This window comes from Urocampus carinirostris, chromosome 9 (genome assembly GCF_059441175.1).
Source record: "Urocampus carinirostris isolate Australia breed hairy pipefish chromosome 9, RoL_Ucar_1.0, whole genome shotgun sequence".
In the NCBI taxonomy this organism is placed as follows: Eukaryota; Metazoa; Chordata; class Actinopteri; order Syngnathiformes; family Syngnathidae; genus Urocampus; species Urocampus carinirostris.
In genome coordinates, this window is record NC_142357.1 from 63,704 (window position 1) to 90,683 (window position 26,980).

Consider the following 26,980-nt stretch of genomic DNA (forward strand, 5'->3'; position numbering starts at 1 on the left):
TTGCTGATTCCTTTTGCTTTTAATTTGTTTTTGTTTTTTTGCATGTTTTTTTTTAAATAATTTTTTTTTTTGCATTTTATCATTATTTATAGCACTTAAGCGTTAATATTTTCAACTTTATTTTATTCTTTTGCATTTTCAGGAATTTTGTGTTGTTGTCCGTCTCTGTAAATAGACTTAAAAACAATGTCTTAAAATTAAAATAAAAACAAGTCTTCTTACCTTTTCCTTCCCTTTGTCGCTTCCTAATACCCAGTTCTATGGAACCATTGGATGTCGGCTGATGCATCTTTGTCTTACGTCCACCTTTATTTTGAAAAACAAAACTTTGTAAATGTTCCGTATTTCTTAGGCAAAAGAAAAATTCCAAGGTTATTTTATGAAATTATCATATTTATAAACTAATTTTATTATTGTACAACCTTTTTGTAGGCAATGATGTCCTAACAGCACGGGTCTCGAGCTTTCGTCACGGGGGCATATTGAGGCCCACGGTATAATAGTTTAAAGCCCCTTCCTTAATATGAAGATTGAAAGGGACTTTGAATATTATTTATCACCTTCTAATGGTAGAATTAACATATATATTTTATGTATGTATAGAATGTGTATTTTTAAAATACTTATAGGTCAAGAAATTTAGATTTATTTGACATACCGTTTAATTCTGAACAAGCTGCGACTTTTGTCACATGCTGTAACCCAGCGGCGTATGCAATGTTGCGGCTATTTTGGGCTTTGTTTCTAACGGCCTGGCCTGCCAATGGGCACCGGAGCAGTCTAAGTAAGAGTGAGACAGGTGTAATATATGTGTCGAGGAAGACGCAAGTTTAATGTAACTTCGCAATTTGTGCATGAATAAAATTAGCATAAAAAGAACCCTCATCATTGAAAAGGTCTCAATCATAAGGGGAGGGCTAACTACCATATCGGAAATAATTTTACAAGTCTGTTTTATTGTTAAAGGGAAATAATGTGGCAAAACGAACGGATTACAAGAAGCAACGTCGAACACAGCAGAAATGTTTTAGGGTTTTTTTTTTTCTCTATTTGTTGGCCTTATCGTGTATTTTACACGGTTGGATTCTTTGAATTGTCATTGTTGTAACAGACATTTTGCGGACATTCAAAGAAGCTGAAGACGGCCAGGGGACATAATGTTGAGTTACGCCAGCTTCATAGTTTGAGTGTTTGGTTCAGACTGATTGTGATGTCTCTCTGATGAGTATATTTTGAAATGGTCATGCATCTTTAATTCCAAGAGTTAAAGCTTACCAATGACATGTGGCACGACATATTTCAGTGACTGGTTAAGACATTTGTTTATCAAAAGTCCAGCAGCCCGTCGGCGGGTTGTGAAAATGTTAAGGGGTTAAGGTACCATTTACTATTAAAACTCATTCTGTGTATTATCTTTGTGAATATTTCAATGTGAGGAGGACATGAGGCTTATAGTCAGGTGCGGCTTATGTATGTACGAAATGTTTTTTCCTTTAAAAAATGTACTAGGTGTGACTTATTATCAGTTGCGCGCTATATTGTCCACCATTTTGCTGCTACAAGTACCCAAAGATCTATAAACCTTGCAAAAGGCTGGGCAGAAAAATAGAAGTTGAATAAAAACATTGATACTGTTTTGGTAGTAGTTTGTGCCTTTTTGCCCTCGTCTATTGGTAAAATGTTACACACTGTCCCCTTAATGTAAGTACCTCCCACAGAAAATGTATATTCATTTATTAGTGATTGATTGATATATTTTCATATTAACTATTCATGTATTTTTATTTTTTAGACCTGACTTTGTTTAGCAGAATTTAAAAACAATATATTTGAGAACAGTTGAATGTTTTATCAGAGCTTTTCTTCTGGAAAAGACAATTTGGCCTAGCCTCACATACACCCCAACTTCAGTGGCCCAAAAGTAAAATGAGTTTAAGAACCCTGTCTTAAGGACATACTTAGTAAGTTACCAACCCCGAAATCATTTATTTCATAAACCTGTTAATGAAACATCAATTTATAATTAATCTACTTGTGCCCGCGGGCACAACTGTGATAATGCTAGGGAGGGGCGCGAATAAAGTTACACATTAGCATAAAGCTAAAGATTAATTTGAATGTGGTTAAATACAGGCAAAAGCATTCTTAAAAAGCAAAAAAATCTGTGCATTCTGCAATCTGTATGTTGTACTACACAATGATATTTTTCTTGGCATTTCACTTTTGCAACTTCTCACAGCAGAACATCTTTTTTTTCAATTAAATAGCAGTTATGAATGTGAAAATCTATGCAATATTCCAAATTTATTACAAGCTTTAGAAAGAGTGTTTCTATGTAATATCATTGTTTTAGTTAACAGTATTTTGGCACTGACCTCCCTTCTTCTTTTTGAAAACAGGTTCAAAATCAGGTGGAATGGGAAAGGATTCCTCTTCCTCGATTGGTCCACACTCAGTGGAAACTTCCACTACCGTCTCCATCATCACGTCTTCAGCTTGAAAGCAAAACCAAAAAATCATTCTCGAATACCACCAAAACTATGTACGCTTATTTCAACAAACAAGGGTAATAAAACACAGGCATGACAATGGGTCGGTGGTAAACATGTAAGGGTGTGGAGATGTTTTCTGTTACACTGTACATCCTAACAAAATATTCAAACGTTTATGTTGGCTGAAAGCAAGCACCGGTACAAAGCCTGTGCTAGTGTAACGTCGTCACGAAAATCCGCGTCCCATGACATTCAAAATACAAACTCTCCAAATAAATGAATTAAGTGTGTTGGAGGTTTTAGTACTCAATGTAGGGATTACCATGAACTGCAATGACCGATCTGAGCAATTAGCATCCAGTTAGTTTTTTACAATCTAACCCAGTGTTTTTCCAACACCAGTAGTTAACTGTCCCACTATCTAGTTGGGTGTGCCTGTGCGGTCTCGCAAAATACTTCCTTCATTTGGATTTAGCTTTACCAGTTATGCAACAGCACCACCTATTGGTTAAAAGCACTGATCTAATCAACTTTTTGTATCATGTCATATAGGCTGCAGTTGAACATTCCCCACCTTGATTCTCTAGGAACTCAAGAGAATTGAATTAGTTCATTTGTTGCTGTATCTTCCACAGTCGCTTATCCTTTAAGATGTGAGGTTTCATGGCCCAAGAGCCACCTACTCCAGAGATGTTTTTCAGGAATTCTTGCATGACTCGAATGTTACTTAGAAGAAACATCTTGAAAGTTTGAATAATGTAGGCTAAAAGTTCACAATGGATTGCTATGAAAGAAAATATTTTCAAATGAATTACTAATTAATAGGTGCACAATGTTTTATTATTGATAATGTATTAGGAAAATATCTGAGGAGCTGTTTGGGCGCTGAAAAAGCCGGTTCTCGAAAAAGCCGTAATTCCCATGATTGGTCTGATGCACCAGTCTTCTTAGTGGCAACCAGTACAGGGCAGTGACGCTTCCCATGACCATGCTATATCAAGCAGGTGTGTTGGCGTCATTTTTAAGCAGATTTGTTTGTTTGTTTTTCTTCACTGAATGACGTGATCTATAGTCAGACTGCCAAAAAAAGACTGGCAATGGCAACAATTTCAACTTGTTTAAGCACTTCACCCAGAATTCAACGGTGTGGCAGATAAGTCAGTTGTTGTTTGCAGATGACCAGCGCTTGTGGCTGATTCTGAGGAATCATTGAGAAGGTTTGTAATGGAGTTTGGAAGAGTGTGTGATAGGTGTAACTTATGTATGAATGTTGGGAAGAGTAAGGTGATGAAGCGTTCACGTGATGGAGTGGGCATGGCGTTAGAAAAGAGGTTGCATGGACAGGTGCTGGAAGAAGTTGAAAGCTTCGGTTGTGATTTGGCTGCAGTTGGTGGAATGGAGTGCGAGATATTGCACAGAGTGAATGGTTCTGGGTGCTCTGAGAAGAGTGAGGAGCAACTAGAGTATAAGTATGGATGTCAAAAGGGGACTGTATGAGAGTGTGATTGTGCCAACTGTGTTAAATGGTGCAGAGACATGGAGCTTGAACCCAGATTTGAAAAGGAAATTAAATGTTTTTGGGGTGAAGTGTTTGAGGAGTAGGTTAGGAGTGACAAAATTGTATAGATTGAGAAATGAAATTGTGAGAGACAGAACTGGAGTAGTAGTGGAACTGAGCAAGCATCTGGATAAGAGAGTACTCGGTTGGTTTGGACACAAGGAGAGGAGCGAATGTTGAAAAGGATCTACAGAGCGGAAATAAATGGAAGGAGAACAAGAGGAAGGCCGCAATTGACGTGGATGGATGGTGTTATAAGTGCACTGCGGGAAAAAGGTCTAAATATAGTGGAAGCTAGAGCTCTTGTTGGTGATAGGAATGAGTGGAGAGATCCTGTAAAAGGATAGTGGGATGTTAAGACGTGTTCCAAGGGATGGGGAGGGCACCTGTATGATGTGGCTGGGGTAAACCAGTGAAAGCTGTCGGGCCCAGCTGTTCAACAGAAGAGTGTATTGTGTCACCCTGACCTGAGTGACATGGCTGCTTTCTGTCCCGTTTCATCTGGAGGGATGAAAGCATGACCAACTTGGATGCCGAGGTGCACAACTTGTTTGGGTGTTGGGCATTTGGGTTGCCTATAATCCAAAAAATTGTGTGTGTGTGCATTTTGCTACTTTTTCCCTTTTTTTATTTTCTTTGTTTTTGTATGCGTTTACTTGCTGTCAGTCACGCCTCTCGCGGCATATGACCAGGGTAGATAGATAGATATTTCTCAGCTCGGTGGCCTTGGGGGTAGGGAGCTCGCCCTGAGACTGGGACGTTGCTGGTTCAGCCAGGTCATACCCAAGACTTTCAACATTGTTACCCTTTGCTTTCTTTTTTGGGCTTAGCATTAGGGGTTGGAATTGGGGGGGTATGGTCACCTAATGACTCTCATCGAGATGTTGCAAAACATCAGATGGGTAATCGAGGGGGCTGGGAATCCCCGCCTTCAAAAATGTGAATGTGTTCTTGACTCTAGCCACCTCCCACTAGGGGGATATGGCTCCGGTACACACACTAATATATATATACTGGACTGTCTCAGAAAATTAGAATATTGTGATAAAGTTCTTTATTTTCTGTAATGCAATTAAAAAAACAAAAATGTCATACATTCTGGATTCATTACACATCAACTGAACTATTTCAAGCCTTTTATTATTTGAATATTGCTGATTTTGGCTTACAGCTGAAAAAAACTCAAAAATCCTATCTCAAAATATTAGAATACTTCCTCAGACCAAGTAAAAAAAATAATTTTATAACAGCAAAACTAAATCAAACATTTGAAAATGTCCATTGATGCACTCAGTACTTGGTTGGGAATCCTTTTGCACGGATTACTGCATCAATCCGGCGTGGCATGGAGGCAATCAGCCTGTGGCATTGCTGAGGTGTTATTGATGCCCAGGATGCTTCGATAGCGGCCTTCAGCTCATTTGCATTTGTAGGTCTGGTGTCTTTCATCTTCTTCTTAACTATACCCCACAAATTCTCGATGGGGTTCAGGTCAGGGGAGTTAGCAGGCCAATCAAGGACAGTGATGCCATGGTCAGTGCACCAGTTACTGGTGGTTTTGGCACTGTGGGCAGGTGCCAGATCATGCTGGAAAATGAAATCCTCATCTCCATAGAGCTTTTCAGCAGATGGAAGCATGTAGTGCTCTAAAATCTCTTGGTACACAGTTGCATTTACTCTGGACTTGATGAAACACAGTGGACCAACACCAGCAGCTGACATGGCTCCCCAAACCATTGCTGACTGTGGGAACTTCACACTGGATTTCAAGCAACTTGGATTTTGCTCTTCTCCAGCCTTTCTCCAGACTCTGGCGCCTTGACTTCCAAATGAAATGCAAAACTTGCTTTCGTCTGAAAAGAGGACTTTGGACCACTCTGCAACTGTCCAGTGCTTCTTCTCCATAGCCCAAGTCAGACGCTTCTTCCGTTGTCTTGAGTTCAGAAGTGGCTTGACCATGGGAATACGGCTATTGTAGCCCATTTCCCAGACACGTCTGTGAACTGTGGCTTTTGATACCTGGACTCCAGCTTCAGCCCACTGTCTTTGAAGCTCCCTCAAATTCTGGAAGCGGCTCTTCTTCACAATTTTGTTAAGGCTGCGGTCATCTCTCTTGGTTGTGCAGCGTTTCCGGCCACATTTTTCCCTTCCAACAGACTTTTTGTGGATATGCTTTGAAATTGCACTCTGTGAACAGCCTGCTCTTTGAGAAATTTCTTTTTGTGTCTTACCCTCCTGATGGAGGGTATCAATGATGGTCCTCTGGACAGCAGTCAGATCAGCAGTGATTTAGTTTACTGAACCAAGCTGAGTGTTTTTAAGGCTCAGGAAACCCTCGCAAGGTGTTTCGAGTTAATTAGATGATTCAGGTGATTAGTTGAATAGCCTACTTGTATACTTTTTCATGATATTCTAATATTTTGAGATAGGATTTTTGAGTTTTCTTAAGCTGTAAGCCAAATTCAGCAATATTAAAATAATAAAAGGCTTGAAATAGTTCATTTGATGTGTAATGAATCCAGAATGTATGACATTTTTGTTTTTTTAATTGCATTACAGAAAATAAAGAACTTTATCACAATATTCTAATTTTCTGAGACAGTCCAGTATATATATATATATATATATATATATATATATATATATATACAGTGCATCCGGAAAGTATTCACAGCGCTTCACTTTTTCCACATTTTGTTATGTTACAGCCTCATTCCAAATTGTATTAATTTAATCTCTTATCTCAAAATTCTACACAAAATACTCCATTATGACAATGTGAAAACTTTTTTTTTTTTTTTTTACTTTTTTGGAATTTATTAAAAATAGAAAACTAAGAAATCTCATTTACATAAGTATTCACAGCCTTTGCCATGAAGCTCAAAATTGAGCTCAGGTGCATCTTTTTTCCACTGATCATCCTTGAGATCTTTCTCCAGCTTAATTGGAGTCCACCTGCAGTAAATTCAGTTAATTGGACATGATTTGGAAAGGCACACACCTGTCTCAGGGATGTGATTTGACCAAAGTGAAATTATCTGAAAATTAGCCGGGGGTCTGGGGGCCGCGGGCACCCAGCTAGGTCCAGGGCAGTGCCCTGGTGGGGGGACAAGTGGGGCGAAGCCCCCCGGAGCTCATGGGTTTTCCGTGTTTTTAAGTACTTTCAATGCACTCAGATGACAAAGAAATAGACAAAACAACAGCATAAATTTTCAATGTATATTGAACTATCCCATATAAAATTACAGTTTAAGTCAACTCAAAATCAGTCACATCAAAAAACATTGGACTGCCTTTGCTTTTAAAAACTATCACTGAGAATATCATCATATCTAACTAATGTGATTACTAAGTTAACACATAAATCATGTTGAAGAGTTCAAATTTCATGAACAAATAATTGTATCATGACCAAATGAAAAGTAACTCATATTAGAACATACCACAAATGTCTTTGTTATAGCAGAAGATGTCGGAGTCATGTGCATACACAATGAACTACTAAATCACTGGCCATGCAGAAACATGAAATTCATTCAAAGTTCTGAAATTTATATATTCTGTCACATTCTAGATGAATTATAACATCACTTAATATCACAAATATTGTTTTCTACTCATTAAAACATTCAACATATTTACAGGAATATACAAGTGTTCATTCTTGAGCACAATCCATTCACATGACACAAACACTACTTCCTCCTAGACTTCATTGCTTTGGAATGGGTCTTTCTAGCCTGCTTCTGTGCAGCTTTGATGGTTCTTCTTGAGGCAGCCTTGCTTATTTGGGTGTCCTGTTTCACAGCAAGTTCTGTTCCTTTTGCAGACAACATAGCTGCTTCTGCATCTTTCTCCTCCCTGTACCTTTTGGAGGATGTCCTCAGATTTAGGCACAGTTTGGACTGCACAGGATCCATCAGAATGTCTTTCCTTCCAAAATGGCTGACAGAGGTGGTCTTTCTTGCTCTTAGGGCATATTTCACAGTCTGGATAGAACTGTATGTGGCTATGTCCATTCTGCATGCTTTGGGGTTCATGGTAGAATATCATACAAGTACTTAATTTAAAAAATATAAATACTGACAATAATTTTGATTACTTATAGGCTTAATAATATTTTTAAATTTCCTAAATCATATTTTAAATGTTATAATTTATTTTTTTAATAGCAGCGTATCCGAATATTTGATAAATGAAAATATAATAATTATAGGCCCTACAGTAAAGTGTTGGTGTAATGTACACATGAAAATCTATTATTGTAATTGTTAAATATTTATGGCCATTTTTATTACGTTATAATATTTTCGAAAAAAAGGGGAAAACTGTCAAATAAATTTGAAAAGTTTACCACCTACCTCAAAATTCACGACTCTATCAGCAACTGGTACAGGTTTTTGGGGTGGATCACGTCTCTCTATTACCGCTTCCGATTGTGATGTCAATAAGGGATGGAGGCCGTAAAGTTTTGGAGTTTTCGTTTGGGCACCGAAACTTCCAGCGATGGAATAATTTGTTGTTCTTGACTGGAGTTCTTTCACGTGTTTTTTGCTCTTTGCGTGACTTTCAAGAGCTTTGAAACCTCTCCCACCATAGTCAAAGGTATCATGGCACCAAATGCAAAGCGCTTTCCCGGCACGATCGATCTTCCGAATAAAGTCACTGAACAAATTCGTCACAGTCTTCTTTCCAACATTTGTAGATAATTCCTTCTCTAACCAGTCCCATCGAAACTTGTTTTTTACGATCTTATCAATTTCATTAACTCGCGGAGCATCTTTGCGTTCGATCACGGACATCTTTCTTTAAACACCCGGCAAAAACGTGTGAGAAATGAACAATGGCATACTCCTATGCCTTTATAACAAGCGCGTTTATTGGTCAACACGGAGACTTCAACCAATCAGTTACGGAAACACTAAAATGGAATGCTGTAGAGACGAAATCGGATTTTTTACCACTTAAAAAATCGGAAATTTTACAATTTTATTTTTGGAGATAAAAAAAGCGGAATTCCGCGAATTAGCGGAAAAATCACATCCCTGCTGTCTATATAAGGTCCCACAGTTGAGTGTGCATGTCAGAGCACAAAGACCAAGCATGAAGTCAAAAGAACTGTCTGTAGACCTGCGAGACAAGATTGTCTTGAGGCACAAATCTGGGGAAGGATACAGAAAACTTTCTGCTGCTTTGAAGGTCCCAATGAGCACAGTGGCATCCATTATTCGTAAATGGAAGACATTTGGAACCACCAGGACTCTTCCTATAACTGGCCGGCCTTCTAAACTGAGCGATCGGGGAAGAAGGGCCTTAGTCAGGGAGGTGACCAAGAACCCGATGGTCACTCTGTCAGAGCTCCAGCGTTCCTCTGTGGAGAGAGGAGAGCCTTCTAGAAGGACAACCATCTCTGCAGCAATCCACCAATCAGGCCTGTATGGTAGAGTGGCCAGACGAAAGCCACTGCTTAGTAAATGGAACATGGAAGCCCGTATGGAATTTGCCAAAAAGCACCTGAATGACACTCAGAACATGAGAAACAAAATTCTCTGGTCTGATGAGACAAAGATGGAACTCTTTGGTGTGAATGCCAGGCGCCATGTTTGAAGAATACCAGGCACCGCTCATCACCAGGCCAATAACATCCCTACAGTGAAGCATGGTGGTGGCAGCATCATGCTGTAGGGGATGTTTTTCAGCACCAGGAACTGACAGACTAGTTAGGATAGAAGGAAAAATGAATGCAGCAATATATAGAGACATCCTGGATGAAAACCTGCTCCAGAGCGCTCTTGACCTCAGGCTGGGGCGAAGGTTCATTTTTCAGCAGGACAACGACCCAAAGCACACAGCCAAGATCTCAAAAGATTGGCTTCAGAACCACTCCGTGAATGTCCTGGAGTGGCCCAGCCAGAGTCCAGACTTGAATCCGATCGAACATCTCTGGAGAGGTCTGAAAATGGCTGTGCACAAACGTCTCCCATCCAACCTGATTGAGCTTGAGACTTATTGCAAAGAAGAATGGGCAAAACTGCCTAATGATAGGTGTGCTAAACTTGTGGGATCATATTCAAAAAGACTTGAGGCTGTATTTGCTGCCAAAGGTGGATCAACAAAGTATTAAGCAAAGGCTGTGAACACTTATGTAAATGTGATTTCTTAGTTTTCTATTTTTAATAAATTCAAAAAAAGTAAAAAAAAAACTTTTTCACGTTGTCATAATGGAGTATTTTGTGTAGAATTTTGAAATAAGAGATTAAATTAATACAATTTGGAATGAGGCTGTAACATAACAAAATGTGGAAAAAGTGAAGCGCTGTGAATACGTTCCGGATGCACTGTATACACACACACACACACACACACATATATATATATATATATATATATATACACACATACACATATACATATGTGTATATATATATATATATATATATATATACACACACATACATACATACATACATACATACATACATACATACATACTGGACTGTCTCAGAAAATTAGAATATTGTGATAAAGTTCTTTATTTTCTTTAATGCAATTAAAAAAACAAAAATGTCATACATTCTGGATTCATTACACATCAACTGAACTATTTCAAGCCTTTAATTATTTTAATATTGCTGAATTTGGCTTACAGCTTAAGAAAACTCAAAAATCCTATCTCAAAATATTAGAATATCATGAAAAAGTACACAAGTAGGCTATTCAACTAATCACCTGAATCATCTAATTAACTCGAAACACCTTGCGAGGGTTTCCTGAGCCTTAAAAACACTCAGCTTGGTTCAGTAAACTAAATCACTGCTGATCTGACTGCTGTCCAGAGGACCATCATTGATACCCTCCACCAGGAGGGTAAGACACAAAAAGAAATTTCTCAAAGAGCAGGCTGTTCACAGAGTGCAGTTTCAAGGCATATCCACAAAAAGTCTGTTGGAAGGGAAAAATGTGGCCGGAAACACTGCACAACCAAGAGAGATGACCGCAGCCTTAACAAAATTGTGAAGAAGAGCCCCTTCCAGAATTTGGGGGAGCTTCAAAGACAGTGGGCTGAAGCTGGAGTCCAGGTATCAAAAGCCACAGTTCACAGACGTGTCCGGGAAATGGGCTACAATAGCCGTATTCCCATGGTCAAGCCACTTCTGAACTCAAGACAACGGAAGAAGCGTCTGACTTGGGCTATGGAGAAGAAGCACTGGACAGTTGCAGAGTGGTCCAAAGTCCGCTTTTCAGACGAAAGCAAGTTTTGCATTTCATTTGGAAGTCAAGGCGCCAGAGTCTGGAGAAAGGCTGGAGAGGAGCAAAATCCAAGTTGCTTGAAATCCAGTGTGAAGTTCCCACAGTCAGCAATGGTTTGGGGAGCCATGTCAGCTGCTGGTGTTGGTCCACTGTGTTTCATCAAGTCCAGAGTAAATGCAACTCTGTACCAAGAGATTTTAGAGCACTACATGCTTCCATCTGCTGAAAAGCTCTATGGAGATGAGGATTTCATTTTCCAGCATGATCTGGCACCTGCCCACAGTGCCAAAACCACCAGTAACTGGTGCACTGACCATGGCATCACTGTCCTTGATTGGCCTGCTAATTCCCCTGACCTGAACCCCATCGAGAATTTGTGGGGTATAGTTAAGAAGAAGATGAAAGACACCAGACCTACAAATGCAAATGAGCTGAAGGATCGCTATCGAAGCATCCTGGGCATCAATAACACCTCAGCAATGCCACAGGCTGATTGCCTCCATGCCACGCCGGATTGATGCATTAATCCGTGCAAAAGGATTCCCAACCAAGTACTGAGTGCATCAATGGACATTTTCAAATGTTTGATTTAGTTAGTTTTGCTGTTATAAAATTTTTTTTTTACTTGGTCTGAGGAAGTATTCTAATATTTTGAGATAGGATTTTTGAGTTTTTTTCAGCTGTAAGCCAAAATCAGCAATATTCAAATAATAAAAGGCTTGAAATAGTTCAGTTGATGTGTAATGAATCCAGAATGTATGACATTTTTGTTTTTTTAATTGCATTACAGTAAATAAAGAACTTTATCACAATATTCTAATTTTCTGAGACAGTCCTGTACATTACCAATTCAAACAAGTAAATCTTGAACTTGGACACAACAGATCATATAATTTGCTGGAAATTTTAAGTGAACACTTGACGTTTTTGCAACATTATTGGGTATCTAATATCCTCTTAATGTAAACTACAAAAGAGCATATCTTGTCTGCCATGTGAGCTTTATTTTTGCTTACGTTGTGCCACGTGGATAAAATTTGGGCATTTTTGGTAGGACTACGAGTAACTACCTAACCTTGGTTTCCTTCAATTCTTATACAATGTTACATTGCTCATTTATCTTAAATAAATTGTAGTAACTTTATTCATATCGTTTATTTTGTCTTTCAGTAGCATACTTGGGGTTGGTGTAATCCAAATGTAATCCAAAGTGATCAAGTGTGGAGTATTCAATGTTTGGTCAGAATTCCGTTTCGCAATGTCAGAAAATGATCAAACAATGTCAAAACATGTGAAGTGAATATTGTGTTTTAACTCAATCAGATATGATATGTTACGTGAATGATACTGCTGGAATGTGAGGTTGGGGCGGGGGTCTCTTATTAGTTGAGATTGCTTCAGCAAGGCACGACTACATTGCCAAGTGCTGTAAGCACAGGGCCCGAGATATTATTATTATCATTATATCTATCTTCTTCCGCCGAAATTTAACGGGGATCTCCTCCCAGAGCTTTTGGAGTAACCCAACCATTCATGTACCAAAAATTCCGGCCCAACCGGGACTCTTGTGGCTTGTCTTTTGTCAGCGATACGAGTCACCGGGGCCCCGCAAGTCCCCCCACAGAACCAAGCAAGCACAACTATTATAATCCCCCGAGATATTATTATTATTAGTTGTGATTGCTTCAGCAAGGCACAACTACATTGCCAAGTGCTGTAAGCGAAGCAAGCACAAATATTATAATCCCCCGAGATATTATTATTATATCTATCTTCTTCCGCCGAATTGTAACGGGGAACTCCTCCCAGAGCTTTTCGAGTACCCCATCGATTCATATACCAAAAATTCCGGCCCGACCGGGACTCTTGTGGCTTGTCTTTTGACAGCGATACAAGTCGCCGGGGCCCCGGGGACCAAAAAAAGTCCCCATCCGGAATAATGGGTTTTGAGACTCTCCCATCCAAAATACATGGGCCCATTCATTTCTAAGGGTAGTCATGGAAACGAGGGCTTTTCCAGAGTGTAGTCATAGTAAGCAGGGATTGTCCAGGGTGGCTTGAGGGGGCCCGACCCACATTACCATTAGCCAGCCCAAACATTAGCGCAAGCTAGCTGTAACACTGTCGGCAATGCTAACTTCTTCATAGTAAAAAATTTGGTAACGGCTATATTTTAACGACTTCATATTTACAAATTATGCTAATGGCGTCATGTTAATGAATTATGCTAACAGGCACGTTCTACAAAGTGATGCTGACGGCTAAATGCTAACCTCTTCATGCTAAAAATTTTTTGTAATCGCAATATTTTAACGACTTCATATTTACAAATTATGCCAATGGTCTCATGTTGATGAGTTATGCTAACAGATACATGCTAAAAAGTGATGCTAACGGCTAAATGCTAACTTCTTCATGCTGAAAATTTTTTCTAATGCTAACGTGCTAACGACTCAGCAAATTGAATGGGCTCAATGCATTCTGGATGGGCCAATTCAAATCGAACGGCCCATTCTATTTGAACATGTATATTTTAAAAGTTTTTAAAGTGTAATAACAGTGTTATTACTATGGTTTTACCATGGAGGTGTTTTTTAGACCTCCACAAGGCATATTCTTGTTGCTAACGGTTGTGAGCCCATCTCAAATGAACTTGCCAGTACCGGGGGGTGTGGGGGGGCGGAGTCCCCCCACAGAACCAAGTAAAAAAATGACAGAAACATCTCTCTGGGTTAAAAATTTGATGCTAACTCATAATGCTAACAACCAGGGTTATATATATATGACGGGATCATCTTCCAGATCAATTACAACTCTTACAATTGCCGTGGGAATTGTCTAGTTCTTTTTATTGTTTGTGTTCGATTCAAGCTTCTTCAGTCGATGATTAGTGAAAGAAAAGTTCATAAATCCAAGAGTGCGATTGTCTTGATTGAAGTATATTGAATCAAAAACGGTAAAAAAGAATTCACCTAAAGCGAGTGTAGCCACCTTTTAGAATAAATAAATAAGGTCTTCATGTTTTCCTGACATAATGATCTAAAAACGTATTTGGTGCTCCAAAAAGGCAAGACAAGTTTTGAAAAGAATAAACTTGGCTCTTTAATTCAATTGGTAAATAAGTTATTTCTTATGTAAACCCTTGTCCATCAATATATAATAAATACAACAGTTTTATATCCAAATATTTTGTAAATCTGTGTTTTTGGCAAACCACCATCTTGTATACAGACCGGACGAAAAAATGGAGCTCAATTTTGGAGCTCATCAGAAACATAATGGTACCTAATAATTAAATTTGCTGAGAGATATGAAGGAAATAATCCTTTATTTAATTTTAAAAGATGTATGCGGAAAATATTGTCCCCCACTTCACCCTTGTAATCAAAATACCCTCGAAGTTGAATATTTTGTTCAACTTCGTTGTTTTTTTTTTTGCAACTAGTTTACAAGTAAGAGAGAGCAGAGCGCCACACAACAAAACTCCGAAATGAAAGAAACTAATACTCTGAAATCTGTCCCTGCAGCCCAAAATACATGCTAATTCAAGCATATGTGCTTACCTGAATCACGGTCTTGCAACCCTCTGGGAGACTCCATGTGTAGAAGAGCTTCAGCAGCTTCAAAGGTTTTATCAAAACAGACCAAGTCCTGGGTGGACATCTCAACTTAAAAACACAATAGCATAATTTAAACATGTGACAGCATTCAAAGCGAAACATGCAAGTAGGTGATGACAAACATGCTTCTCTCTTTTTCATGAAAGGTGCTATAATTGCACTTGGAATAGGACTTAAGAACAACAATTAGCAACCCATTTTTCTTTTAAGTGTCAAAATCAGAATTTAAAAATGGCTTATATATATATCACTGCCAATATGTTGAATATCAGGCCAGCATACCTGTCAATACTTCCTTTTTTCTTAACTTCTTTATACAACATCATAATTCGTAATATAATGCATCAAAGCAAGTGAGCCGTTTGAGAGCCGGCTCTCTTTAATGAGTTGAGCCGAAAAAGCAGCTTCTCTAAAAATAGACGGACTTCCTTTCACTAGACAACTCAAACTCGTTTGACTTGATTGATGTACCGTTTCGTGATAGTCAGTGTATACCGGATGGTACCCATAATTGACAAATTTGCGTTTTTCCGTACAGATTTTCTTGTACAGCGTACACTTCTTAAAATGCATAATAATCGTACTTTGTACGGCAAAAACGTGCAGGTTGACAGGTTGGGCCAGGCAGATTTTTGGTCGATCTCTTTTCAACACGCCTTCGTTTGATAAAAAGCAAAGTGTCCCGGAAATGCAACTTCTTAGTTCAGCAGGTTGTTTTCTATATTGGTCTCCATTTTTAAAATCAAAATTGATACTTTTATGAATCAATTTAGAACCATTCACATCAATTATGATGCATCCAAGATTTGGGATTGTCCTTTCACGCGCTTTTTTCCCCCCGGTTAATTGGTTGATTGAATGATAAACATGATTTTCTTCTCGCCGCTGTGCTCCTACATTCCCTTGAAAAGTGGGGGTGCGGTTATTCGAATGATGTAATGCCCATGGCACTTTTACCCATGAGCATAACCAGTCTGTCAGCCCAATCATAATAATAATAAAGGACAGAATAAGGTTAAATATGTTTGGAAAAACTAGATTAAAAAAAATGTTGAACAAAACATAAATGCAAACATTGCACCTTAAGAAATACTCAACTGCCTTGAAATGGTTCGGTCCATTTGATTCTTAGCGCTGCTCTGGAGCTAGGGTCCAGGTAAAACTGGGCCAAATCAGGCCCCGATTAAAAACATTTTATTGTTCTCTCATATATTTTTTAATTTAAAAGACAAAATAAGAGCCAAAGTAAAAAACCTTTAAGAATGAATGTGAAACTATAAATGAATTAATGTGAAAAAGTATAGACGTGTACGTAACATGCATGAGCTCTTATTGCATCAAAGGAACAATGTGCATTTTTTGACCACTAGATATTGCTTTATTGTGTAGTCCAACCAAAAACGAGTGCAAGGAAGAATACAAACTATGAAGACATGCTTGGCCAGTAATACCAAAAGTCGCAAGTAACTTATAAATTTAGGTCTGAGTCTAAATTACAACTTATTGGCACTTTTTATGCCATCTTTGATATCCCGCACGAAATACAAAGGGTTACGGGATCTCCGTGGGTGGTCAACCCACTTACGAAGCAGCAGAGACGTAAACAAAAGCAGGGCTGTCGCTCGGGCAATCGTGCTAAGCTAAGGGAGCTACATTGTGGGACTGCAAAATTGATTTTGGAAACGGCAGAGGACACAATGATGATGGAATTTAACATTCACATGAATTCCCCACTCAGTTCGCCCACTGTTGCATTTTGGTCTCTAATTGAGACATTTGGTTTTAATCAATTGATTGATATGCCGACTGAGATGGAAAGTTGGAAACACACTGGACTTGGTTCTGACTCAAGGAGTATCAACCTCAAATGTGCCAGTGTTACCGTATAGAAATGTCATTTCTAATCATTATTTAGTTACATTTGATGTGCTGGCTAACTCTATTTAAGAATTTAGCAGCCACAGTATTTAGTCACTCTGATCTTCTTCAAGGGGTAGTTGCATCGTTTCCTTTATATAAAAGCACTATTGGCTCACTCACGACCAATTTTAATGCTACTATGACTAGTTTCCTGAATTCTGTGGCACGCCTACAGCTTAAATCACAACCCAAAAGACGCACGCCTTGGTCAACTTAAAAAAATAGATTGCTTAAACAAGAGTGCAGAAAATCTGAACGAAATGGCACGCCACTAAGCTTGAGATTTTCAGTGAAACCTGGTTTGACAGCTTGTAAAGTATAAAGCAGCCCTTGCCTCTGCAAAGTCAGCTTTTTCTTCGAAGGTATTGCGGCACAAAAGAATAACCCCAAAATCCTCTTCGACACTAGCATTGCTAGGAAGGCAACAGATTATTCCAGAAAGTTCTACGCATTCAGCCAAAGACATTATGGTATTCTTAAATAAAAAGATTTGTTGCATAAAAGCAGAGATTCCTAAAGACCATGTAAATACGTCACATGTCAAAGGTCTGAGTTATAGATGTGAGACTGGTCCAGGGATTTTTTTCCCAATTTAGTGATCTGTCACTTGATAATCTTACAGAGGTGGTGAGTACTGCCAAACCGACTAATTGCCTTTTTGACCCAAAGTTCCCGACTCCTGAACTAGTTTATTGTTCAGTACTAATAAAAAACAAATACAGTGGGACCTCGCTACTTCACGGTTCGACGTTCGCGGGATCAGATCATCGTGGGTCTAAAAATAATAATAATAATAATAAAACAATTTTAAAAATAATAATAAGAAAAACAAATCTTTTTTTTTTTAAGCATTTTTGAAGGGGCGTCACTACTTTGCGGATTTTCACTTTTCGCGGGTGGTTTTGGTCCCCATTAACCGCGATAACCGAGGGATTACTATATTGTATTGGCTCACCTGTCTCTGCCACTTCTGTGACAATCTCCTGCTCTTCAGCCACATCCTGCATCAAGTAGGTTTCATCATTATACACTAGCACCTGTGCAGAGTAACATTGCTCCACTTGGGCACTGGCCACCTCCTCCACAATCACTGCAGGAGACCCATCCTCCTGGACAACCACATGTCTTGTCTTCTCCACCTCTCTGTCTCCTCCTACAATCACTGCCTCTACGACCTGATGATTGGCTTCATCATCTTCTTCTGCCGCTTCTTCGCTTTCTCCCACAATAACAGTTTCTACCTCCTGTTGTATTACTCCGAGTTCCTCCCCCTCATCTGAAGGCTGCTGCACACACTGTAGTTTGAAAAGATACAAAAAGGGATGACAAATGTCATTTATTTCGTTCTGTGTACATTGTTACAAAGAATGACAATACAAAGGAAATTATTATTATTATTATGAGATGTAATTTAAAACAAAATCGATGATTTTAAGTTCACAACAAATACCAAACATTTAAAAACCCAATGTGTAATATTTGACCGCTAGATGGCACTGTGTTGTGTGGTGCGAGTGAGCACAGCGCTACCGAGCACAGCGTGGTGGACTCCTTCCAGACAAACATGGCATAGACCTAAGTGGGGATTCCGCTGAGTAAAAGAAATACACATTTCTCAAACGATAATATACATATTTTTTTATAAAAAATAACAGTGGTATAATAGTTAATTTATTTTTGCCTAGTACTCAAATCAATGTTTGTTTGACAATTAACTTGACATACAAAAATACAAATATATGCTGTACTTCTACAGTGTTCATTTTACCTCTGAAAAGTGATGGGTCCCGGGGTCTCGCATGCTCAAAAATCTATGGGTCCCAACAGAGATCTATGGGTCCCCAAAATTTAGTGTTATCAAAGTTGAAATTGTAAATCGGTGACAAATATATAATCTAAATATATATATTCTATCAGTTTTAATCATCAAATTATTAATTCATTTTCGGCATCAAATTTTTGTTGATAATATACCGATTAAAGGGATAACCAGAAACCTGTCTTTTTTCATTTTCTCTTTTTATACTTCCTTTTTTTCTCAACTTCTTTATACAACATAATAACTCTTAATATAATGCATCAAAGCAAGTGAGTCGTTTCAGGGCTCCTTTTAATAAGATGAGCCGAAAAAGCCGGTTCTCTAAAAAAAGAGACGGACTTTCCACTACACAACTAGAGATCGGCGTGCAGACGAAAACTTGAACCGCGAGACCAAAACATCTGCCAGATCTGCCTGACGAAAAGTTTGGAGTGCGGTAAATCTTTGTCTGAAAAATTTTTTTGTAAGGTTTATTGTTCTATATTCTTTATCGATTACCCATTATCCGTTATCGGTGAAATCATAATACGCTACAAAGCCAAGGGGCCGAGACACTTGCTCTCAGCCAAGAGGCTGAGTCAAGGTCAAAGTTGAAACACCCATGCCAATTTTGTTTGTATTGATGCAAGTTAATAAAAAAATATTTAATAAAATGTTGGATAACTTTTTATAGTAACGGTCTTGGCGCCCTCTGCTGGAACAATGTGGTACTATAAATAATAAAAATAATAACAATAATAATAATTTTAAAATTCCAGCATTTTTGAAGAGGCGTCGCGACTTCGTGGTTCCACGTTCGCGGGTTCAGAGCTTCGCAGGTCTAAAAAATAATAATTAAATACAATAATTTAAAAAAATAAAAATAATATTTTTTAAAAATTAAGCATTTTTAAAGGGGCGTCGCTAATTCGCGGTTGGTTTTGGTCCCCATTAACCGCGATAACCGAGGGATTACTCAGGGATCAGAATAAAGATTTTCATTTTCAGCTGAAATAGCCAGGTCCAGGAATAAACCAGGGTGGAACCCCCCCCCCCCCCCCAGACACCCCCCCCCCTCAAAAAAAAAAAACCTGGGTTTTAGGCAATATACTTGTCCAAAACCATGCTTATATTTATCATTTAAGTAACATTTTTAGAAGATTAGAATAATTTGCCCACATAACTGATTTTTTTTGTAAATACTGCAAGATAAGTTCAAATGCAGTTCAGTCCCTGCAGCTTGTGCGACAATGTGGCCAATTTTTCTAACGGCCGCCAGGGTGCGCCAGAGCAATAAAGGAAAGAGTGAGACAGTCGGATTTTGAATTTGTTTGCTACGCAAGAGAAAAAGTGAAAAAGTCGGAATGCCTTTGGGGTTCAAAAACAGCGGAAATCCGCGGAAAATTCTGATCCCTGATTACTGTACAGCAAATTGATGATTGAATTAGTTGCCAATGCTTTAAATAATTGATTTTAGTACTTTTATTGATTACTTGTTGCATCCCTAATACAGTACATTTGATCCAGATGACCACGTTCACTTTGGTAATGACCGAGCAAAGCACTGTGTTTGGGTGTCATTTGACGTTAAATAGTATCCAACTATATTAAAATGAGTGTCTGTCATCATATCCTAATTTTTGGATAGATTCTCCTACCAACCACTTTACTGCAGTCTGCAAAGGCTGCCAATTCACAACAATTCTTTATCAGTGTACAACTAAAATTGACTCATTTAACAATAGACGTGAAGTTAATCAGTTGCAAGTTAATTATATTTGTGTAGAGCTAAGATCAGGCGTAAAAAAATAAAATCAAGATTGACCTGGCCGGCCCTCGGGTATTGAAGCCCGCACCAGTCCAAGCCTGACAAATTGATTTGTGGGATTGAGCCTGGGGAAAACCAGAACATTCATATTTTATGTGTGAAGCGAAGAACAATGAGAGACCTGCGCTAAGCGCAGTTAATTAAAAGAAGAAATATCAGCAACAGAATCCCGGCCCAGACCCAGAGTAATGATTGACATTTTAGATCTATTCGAGCTCGGGCCGGGTTCAGGCTTAGCCTTAGGATCTTACCTGTGTGTGTATCTGTATGGTTTGTACCCCCTTTTCATGGCTAAATGTAGGCACTTTTAAAACACTTTCAAGGTAAATTCTTTCAGTACCTTCAAAGGAAGAAATCCAGTCCCAATCAAAAGAACGCTTTTTTTTGTTTTTGTGCACTTTGATGACAAATATAAAGTCGCTATCTTGCTGCTAGCATATACTTTGTGCTATTTGAGCTGTTCCTATTTATGAACTACAATAATTGGGTAATAGAGTTCAATACAGAAGAAGAATAAGAAAGGAAATACTGTACAGAAAAAAATAGTCAAATTTGGACTCACATTAATGATATTGAGTGCATTAAATCTTTAAATCTTAGAGACTGCTAACCTTTGGCTTATTGTTTTTCAACTTTAAATCTGTTTAGTGTGTAAAATGCTAAAAATACAAAAACAATTTGTAGTTTGCTGAATATTTTAACCTTTATTTAGCCTAGATGGTAGTGTGCCCGCTTTGAGACTGGGAGGTCGCTGGTTCGCGCCTCGGCCGAGACATACCTAATTGGTATAATGGCGGCGCCTTCTGTTGGCTGCGGCTGCATCGACTCGCTACAACGGGTCAGGTGTATCGACATTTCGTTCTGTGTACATTGTTACAAAGAATGACAATACAAAGGAAATTATTATTATTATTATTATTATTATTTAGTGTTTTTCTCGGGTCCACAACAAAAAATAAAATTACTAATTATAAATAATTAGGTGCATAATATTTTTTTTATTATTGATAACATATAATTAAAAGAACAAATTATCTGAGAAGCCGTTTGGGAACTGTAGAGCCAGCTCTACTTAGTAAGCCGAGCCAAAAGACGTTTTTTTAAACAGAGCTATCCTCTTGGGTGCGACCAGTAGGGGGAAGTGACACTTCACATAACGACGCAACGATGACAAGCTACCACAGCCCTAAGGAAACCAGAAACCAATTGAGACGACAAGAGCTGGTGCCATTTGATATTTCAACGGTTGTCCAACACCAACTCATTCAAGGCTGCACTTTTTGAGAGAAAATGTGAAGGTGTGTTAATAACGGACTATACATGAATATTTTTCATTGAATCTACTAATGAGTTATCACTGTATTACTATACATAAAATAATTAGTTGGTGGCTTCTGTTTTCCAAATAACGCAAATTATTAATAACTTTTAAAATGCAGGCTGGACTGTGTTAAATGATTGGTTAGTAGTAAGGATCCCTTAACCATAAGGGTCGTAGGCACACCATTTCCTGAGGTTTGTCTTGGGCAAGTACAGTCTGGTGGCGTCCATCCCTCCCTGGGCCACTATTTGTTTCCACACAGTCTCGAAATAAGCACTGCACTACAGAAACACAACTAATAATTGTACCACCACTGAATGAATCACATTCTTGCTAATATATTATTTTCATACTTGTTGAGGCTCCTCCAACACAGTGACATACTCCACTATATTTCCTCCTCCATCGGACACCACCACAGAGGTCATCACTCATTCCTAAAAACAAAATAAACATTTGCAAACTTCGTCACGCCAAAAGAACTTGCAAAATAGCACACACAAATGACTTCTTTAATACCTCAGGCTTATAAAATTGTTTGAAAAAAAGATTATACGACAACATTTCCTTGCCTCTTTGAATTTCACCTTTAGATGTAGTCGGAGTGTGTTTAAAGCCTTAATGTGTACTAAATGCCCACTAGATTAAATTGTGTTGTCTGGAGTGAGCGATGGTCAGTGCCACATAGCACAGCGTGGCAGCAGGATGCCGGAAAAACATGACAGCGATCCAAGTGTGGATTCACTGTGTAAAAGCAATACAAATTTCAAGAAGTATGATTTTTTTTAACAAAAATGAACATTGGTTTGATGGCAAACGTACATTATCTTAGTATTCAAATCATCACGTACCATGTCCTGGTGTGATCGTACTTTTATTTTAACAATGCGTCCACTACCCTTATTTCAAAAGGGGCAGTGTTTATTATTTAGCACCAATTAATGGTACAGAAAAAACATTATTCATTAAAAAAACAACAGGAAACATTGATTTAAATGATAAAATGCATGAACCATAATATTTCTGTTTTAAAATTCTTGAAGGTAGAGAATTTAGTATATAATTCATATAACATGAGCCTGATCAAAGGCAGATTACATTATTGTCTGCCATCTCGCGTTTACAGGTACCCATAAACTTAGGAAAGGATGAGCAAAAAAGATAAGTAAAATCGTGTGCTTTGGTCTCTTTGAGTCTCCGTAGTTTGTATTCTTCTTTGTGTTTTTAGCACATGTTTTTGGTTGTACTAGACCAGGGGCCAGGAACCTTTTTGATTCAAGAGCCATGAAAGCAAAATATTTTTATTTTATTTAGGGAAAGAGCCACACCATGTCCTTTGTGGCCAATTAAAAAAAAAACGCTAAACCCACTCTCCAGACAAGCTTATTTTTCAGCACATTTTATTTCACTGTGGGACATTTGAAGATTTGATACAATTTTTGAAATGAGAATAATCCCAGAGCCTGTGGCACAATTATCAACAAATATATAACTTTAAACTTGCCATTTTAACACTTTAATATGTTTTTTGGTGAACGATTTCATCGTAGCTTTTGCTTTATGTTTTGGGTCATTGACTTGTGGAAGACAAATCACCGTCTCAAGAATTTTGCGGACTCCATCAGGTTTTCTTCCGGAGTGGTCCTGTATTTGGCTCCATCCATCTTCCCATCAATTTTAACCATCTTCCCTGTCCCTACTGAAGAAAAGAAGGTCCAAACCACGATGCTGCCACCACCATGTTTGACAGTGGGGATGGTGTGTTGAGTATGATGAGCTTTTACACCAAACATAACGTCTTGCATTGTTGTCAAAAAGTTCAATTCTGGTTTTACACTACCAGAACACCTTCTTCCACATGTTTGGTGTGTCTCCCAGCTGGCTTGTGGCACACTTTAAACAACACTTTTTATGGATGTCTTTAAGAAATCGCTTTCTTCTTGACACTCTTCCATAGATGCCAGATTTGTGCAGTATACTGCACAAATCTGCAGTGGTGTGATGCTCTTTACATTTCAATATTATTGCTTGCACAGTGCTCCTTGGGATATTTAAAGCTTGGAAAATCTTTTTGTATCCAAATCCGGCTTTAAACTTCTCCACAACTTTATCTCGGACCTGCCTGGTGTGTACCTCGTTGTTCATGATGCTCTCTGCGCTTTAAACAGACAATTTGGCAAATTTACAGTTTTATATTTGGATTTTCATCATAAGGTGTGAGAACAGTGAACACGGATTATTTAATGAGCTTCCATATAGAGCAGGGGTGGCTAACCCGGTCCTGGAGAGCCGCATGTCCTGTATGTTTTGGAGGTTTCTCTGCTCCAATACAGGTGATTCTAAACACCTGGATCGTCAAAGCTCTCACAAAGCCTGCTAACATCTGTAAATTGGCGTTACCTGTGTTGGATTGATATAGAGGATTGCTTAGCGATGTACAGCCAAAACGAGTATTTTTGGTGCGACACCTTGACTCTGAATTGTAGTAAAAAATGTGCCCTATTTATACTAGACAGTACCAACTGAGGGCTTCAGTGAAGGTTTGGCTTTGTGTGCACTGTTACAGGCTTTGCCCATTCAAGTTAGGAATGGCATGGGAAACATTTGCATGGAATAAATTGTCTCAGAGCCATAAGCACTCATGAAAAGAGCCATACACTCCTGACCCCTCTACTACACTTTACTGCAACATTTAGCTAGTTCTGTATTTAAAACATACACAGGGCATACTGCACAATAAGGGGCGGGTGCCCTCTGCTAAGGCTGCCCTGTAAAAACACAGACAAGCATACAAGTGTGTGTATTTAAAAATACAGTGGGAGAAAAACTTGAGTTTGGTTGTTCTTTATTTAAGTATTGATTGGAAAGTGAAAGACCCAGAGACCAAAACTGGTCAGACTTCAAAATTTAGCTTTCCTCCACTTAAGAACCATTAATTCATTATTTTTCAATTCTCGGTTTCCCTGTTCTTACACCTAGCGTAGAAATCAAGACACCATGACAGACAAAAACTAGGAGAACATACACCGACGGAAGAGTGAGGTTTTATATTTAATTAATATTTTGGGGGACAACTTACTTAAGGCTCTGATAGCACAGTAACTTTAAAATTGTTAGACACGCTTTGGCGTTAGCATCCACGAGCACTTCCGCAAACAATTGACACATTGCGAGTGACATCACGTTTCCTCTTCTGCACGGACAGGACACGTGATGTGTTCATGCAGGAGAGGCATAGAAGTCACAGGAGATCGCATACAAGTCGCATTAAGTTAGAAATGCAAACGATATCACAAAAACGTAGGAATTCATTAAAAAAATCGGAATTGAGCATTAGGGCGCTAACGGCCCACACTTTAACAATCACCATCTTACATTAAACACGCATCACACTATTGGAAGAAAATCTGATACTTTTATGTGCTCCTTAAGGTCATGAAAACACATTATATTTATTTTTTGCGATGTGCTATTTCGAAAAGTTTAATTGTTTTTTTCTTACTAATCCACAGTTAAGCTTCTTTGTATTGTATATCAATAAGGGCTGCAAAGTATACTTGTTTTATAATGTCATATTTTGTCAATGAATTCACAAGACAATATAGTCTTTTCAAATCAATATTTATAAAAACTGAAATTGTGTTCAACATACCATTGAGGAAAACAGACACCCCAAAAGCAATCAACAATTTACTAACATTACACACTCACTGGCAAAGTGGCGAATAAAAAAACATATTCTTAAACAAATAAAAAGAAAACAACCCATACCATCCAATGCACTCGGGCATCCTGGTCAGCGAAATAGCAATTTGCAAATACAAAACCTAAAAAAATAATTATTTTTTTATTCTAAATAGATAAATTTGACATAAAAATACATTGTGGCTACTAAAATTGGAATTTTACAAGTAATACCCAATTAGCAGGATAATTTATTCATATTATTTCAAACAGAATAAAACGAGAGCAGTCCATTTTCACTCAACCAATGAAAGAGGAAAATAATGCTGACTTTCTGTGAGGCATGGTTACAATGCCAGACAATATTACAAATTACATTGCTATACTAGGATACAAGGGATTGCCAATTTAACCATACCTGGTGATGATGCTCAAATAATTTACAAAACATGAATTTTTTTGACTAATTCCAGATTTCTATGGATGGCAAACAAGTTAGCGCCTTTAGCATTAGCTATAAGCTAACACTTGTGTGCTAGCACTAATCGTTATTTAAGACTGAATTCCTAAATTTCACAGCAGCAAAAAAGATTCTTAAGAGAAGTGACAAATAAAAAGGACTTGACTATGAGAACAAATGATGTACGCTACATTTTCCTCTTACCTTGCTTCGCTGTGCAAACATAAAGGCCGCTCCAAAGCTAGCGCTATCCGGGCCTGACTTAACCGTAGATAGAGAAAGCATACACCAGTTTCCCCTCTCTAAGCGGCACTTTATAATTTTTGTGGGCCTGGTTATACCTTGCAGACGATCCTCAGAAGCAAGTTTGAATCTGGATCAAGAGCGTTCGCATGCTTTGCTAATGTTTTAGTGTATGTCAATACTTTGCTATCGGCGCGGAGACGCGGAAACTAAACGGATACTGCGGGTCACAACGGTCGACCGTTCTGACGTCACGAGGACTTTCCGCCCCTCAGACCCAATTATCGGCCTCACCACGGGCGTAACCGGCCCAGTTTTGGGGGTGCTCAAACACTCCGAATTTCTCTCAACCCAAGCACCCCTAAAAATTATAGTATTTTTATAATGTTCTTTTTCTTATTATAGGACAGGACAGGCTTGAATATGATGAAAACTGCGAGATGATAAATAAAATAAAGTAAAACAAAACAAAATGTGAACAACACAGTGCCGCAAGAACTCCAGCGACTTGAAATGCTTCAGTCCATTTGATTCTGGAGTATTTCTGCAGTAGTATTCTGCAGTATTTTTATAGTATGTTTTTTGTAATATATCTGTTAGCATTACTGTATTACTGTATCACTGTTTTTGTAATATTTTGTATTATTTCTGTAGCCATAATTTTCTGGTAATGCTGTAGGTTTATTTTTGAAGTATTTCTACAGTTGTATATTTGTAGTATTTCCATAGTACAATTTTGGTATTATATCTGTAGTATTTTTGTAGTATTACTGTCGTTATATTTTCATAGTATTTCTGTTGTAAT

At 38.3% G+C, this 26,980-nt stretch overlaps 1 protein-coding gene across 2 annotated transcripts in view; it reads right to left on the reverse strand.

The window, feature by feature from the left end:
- Nucleotides 1-26,437, reverse strand: part of LOC148359055 (ETS-related transcription factor Elf-2-like) — a 34,970-nt gene extending 8,533 nt beyond the window's left edge. Inside the window, exons 1-6 of one of the 2 annotated variants that reach the window (XM_088344058.1) lie at nucleotides 26,137-26,437; nucleotides 22,142-22,225; nucleotides 17,797-18,136; nucleotides 14,865-14,969; nucleotides 2,376-2,495; nucleotides 223-306 (exon numbers count right to left, since the gene is read on the reverse strand). In XM_088344058.1, the coding sequence (XP_088200184.1) occupies nucleotides 223-306; nucleotides 2,376-2,495; nucleotides 14,865-14,969; nucleotides 17,797-18,136; nucleotides 22,142-22,216 (724 nt within the window). In that variant the 5' untranslated portion in view covers nucleotides 22,217-22,225; nucleotides 26,137-26,437. The remainder of the gene's footprint in view (nucleotides 1-222; nucleotides 307-2,375; nucleotides 2,496-14,864; nucleotides 14,970-17,796; nucleotides 18,137-22,141; nucleotides 22,226-26,136) is intronic. The other variant, XM_088344057.1, reaches the window with a different exon arrangement.
- Between the last annotated feature and the right edge of the window lie 543 nt (nucleotides 26,438-26,980).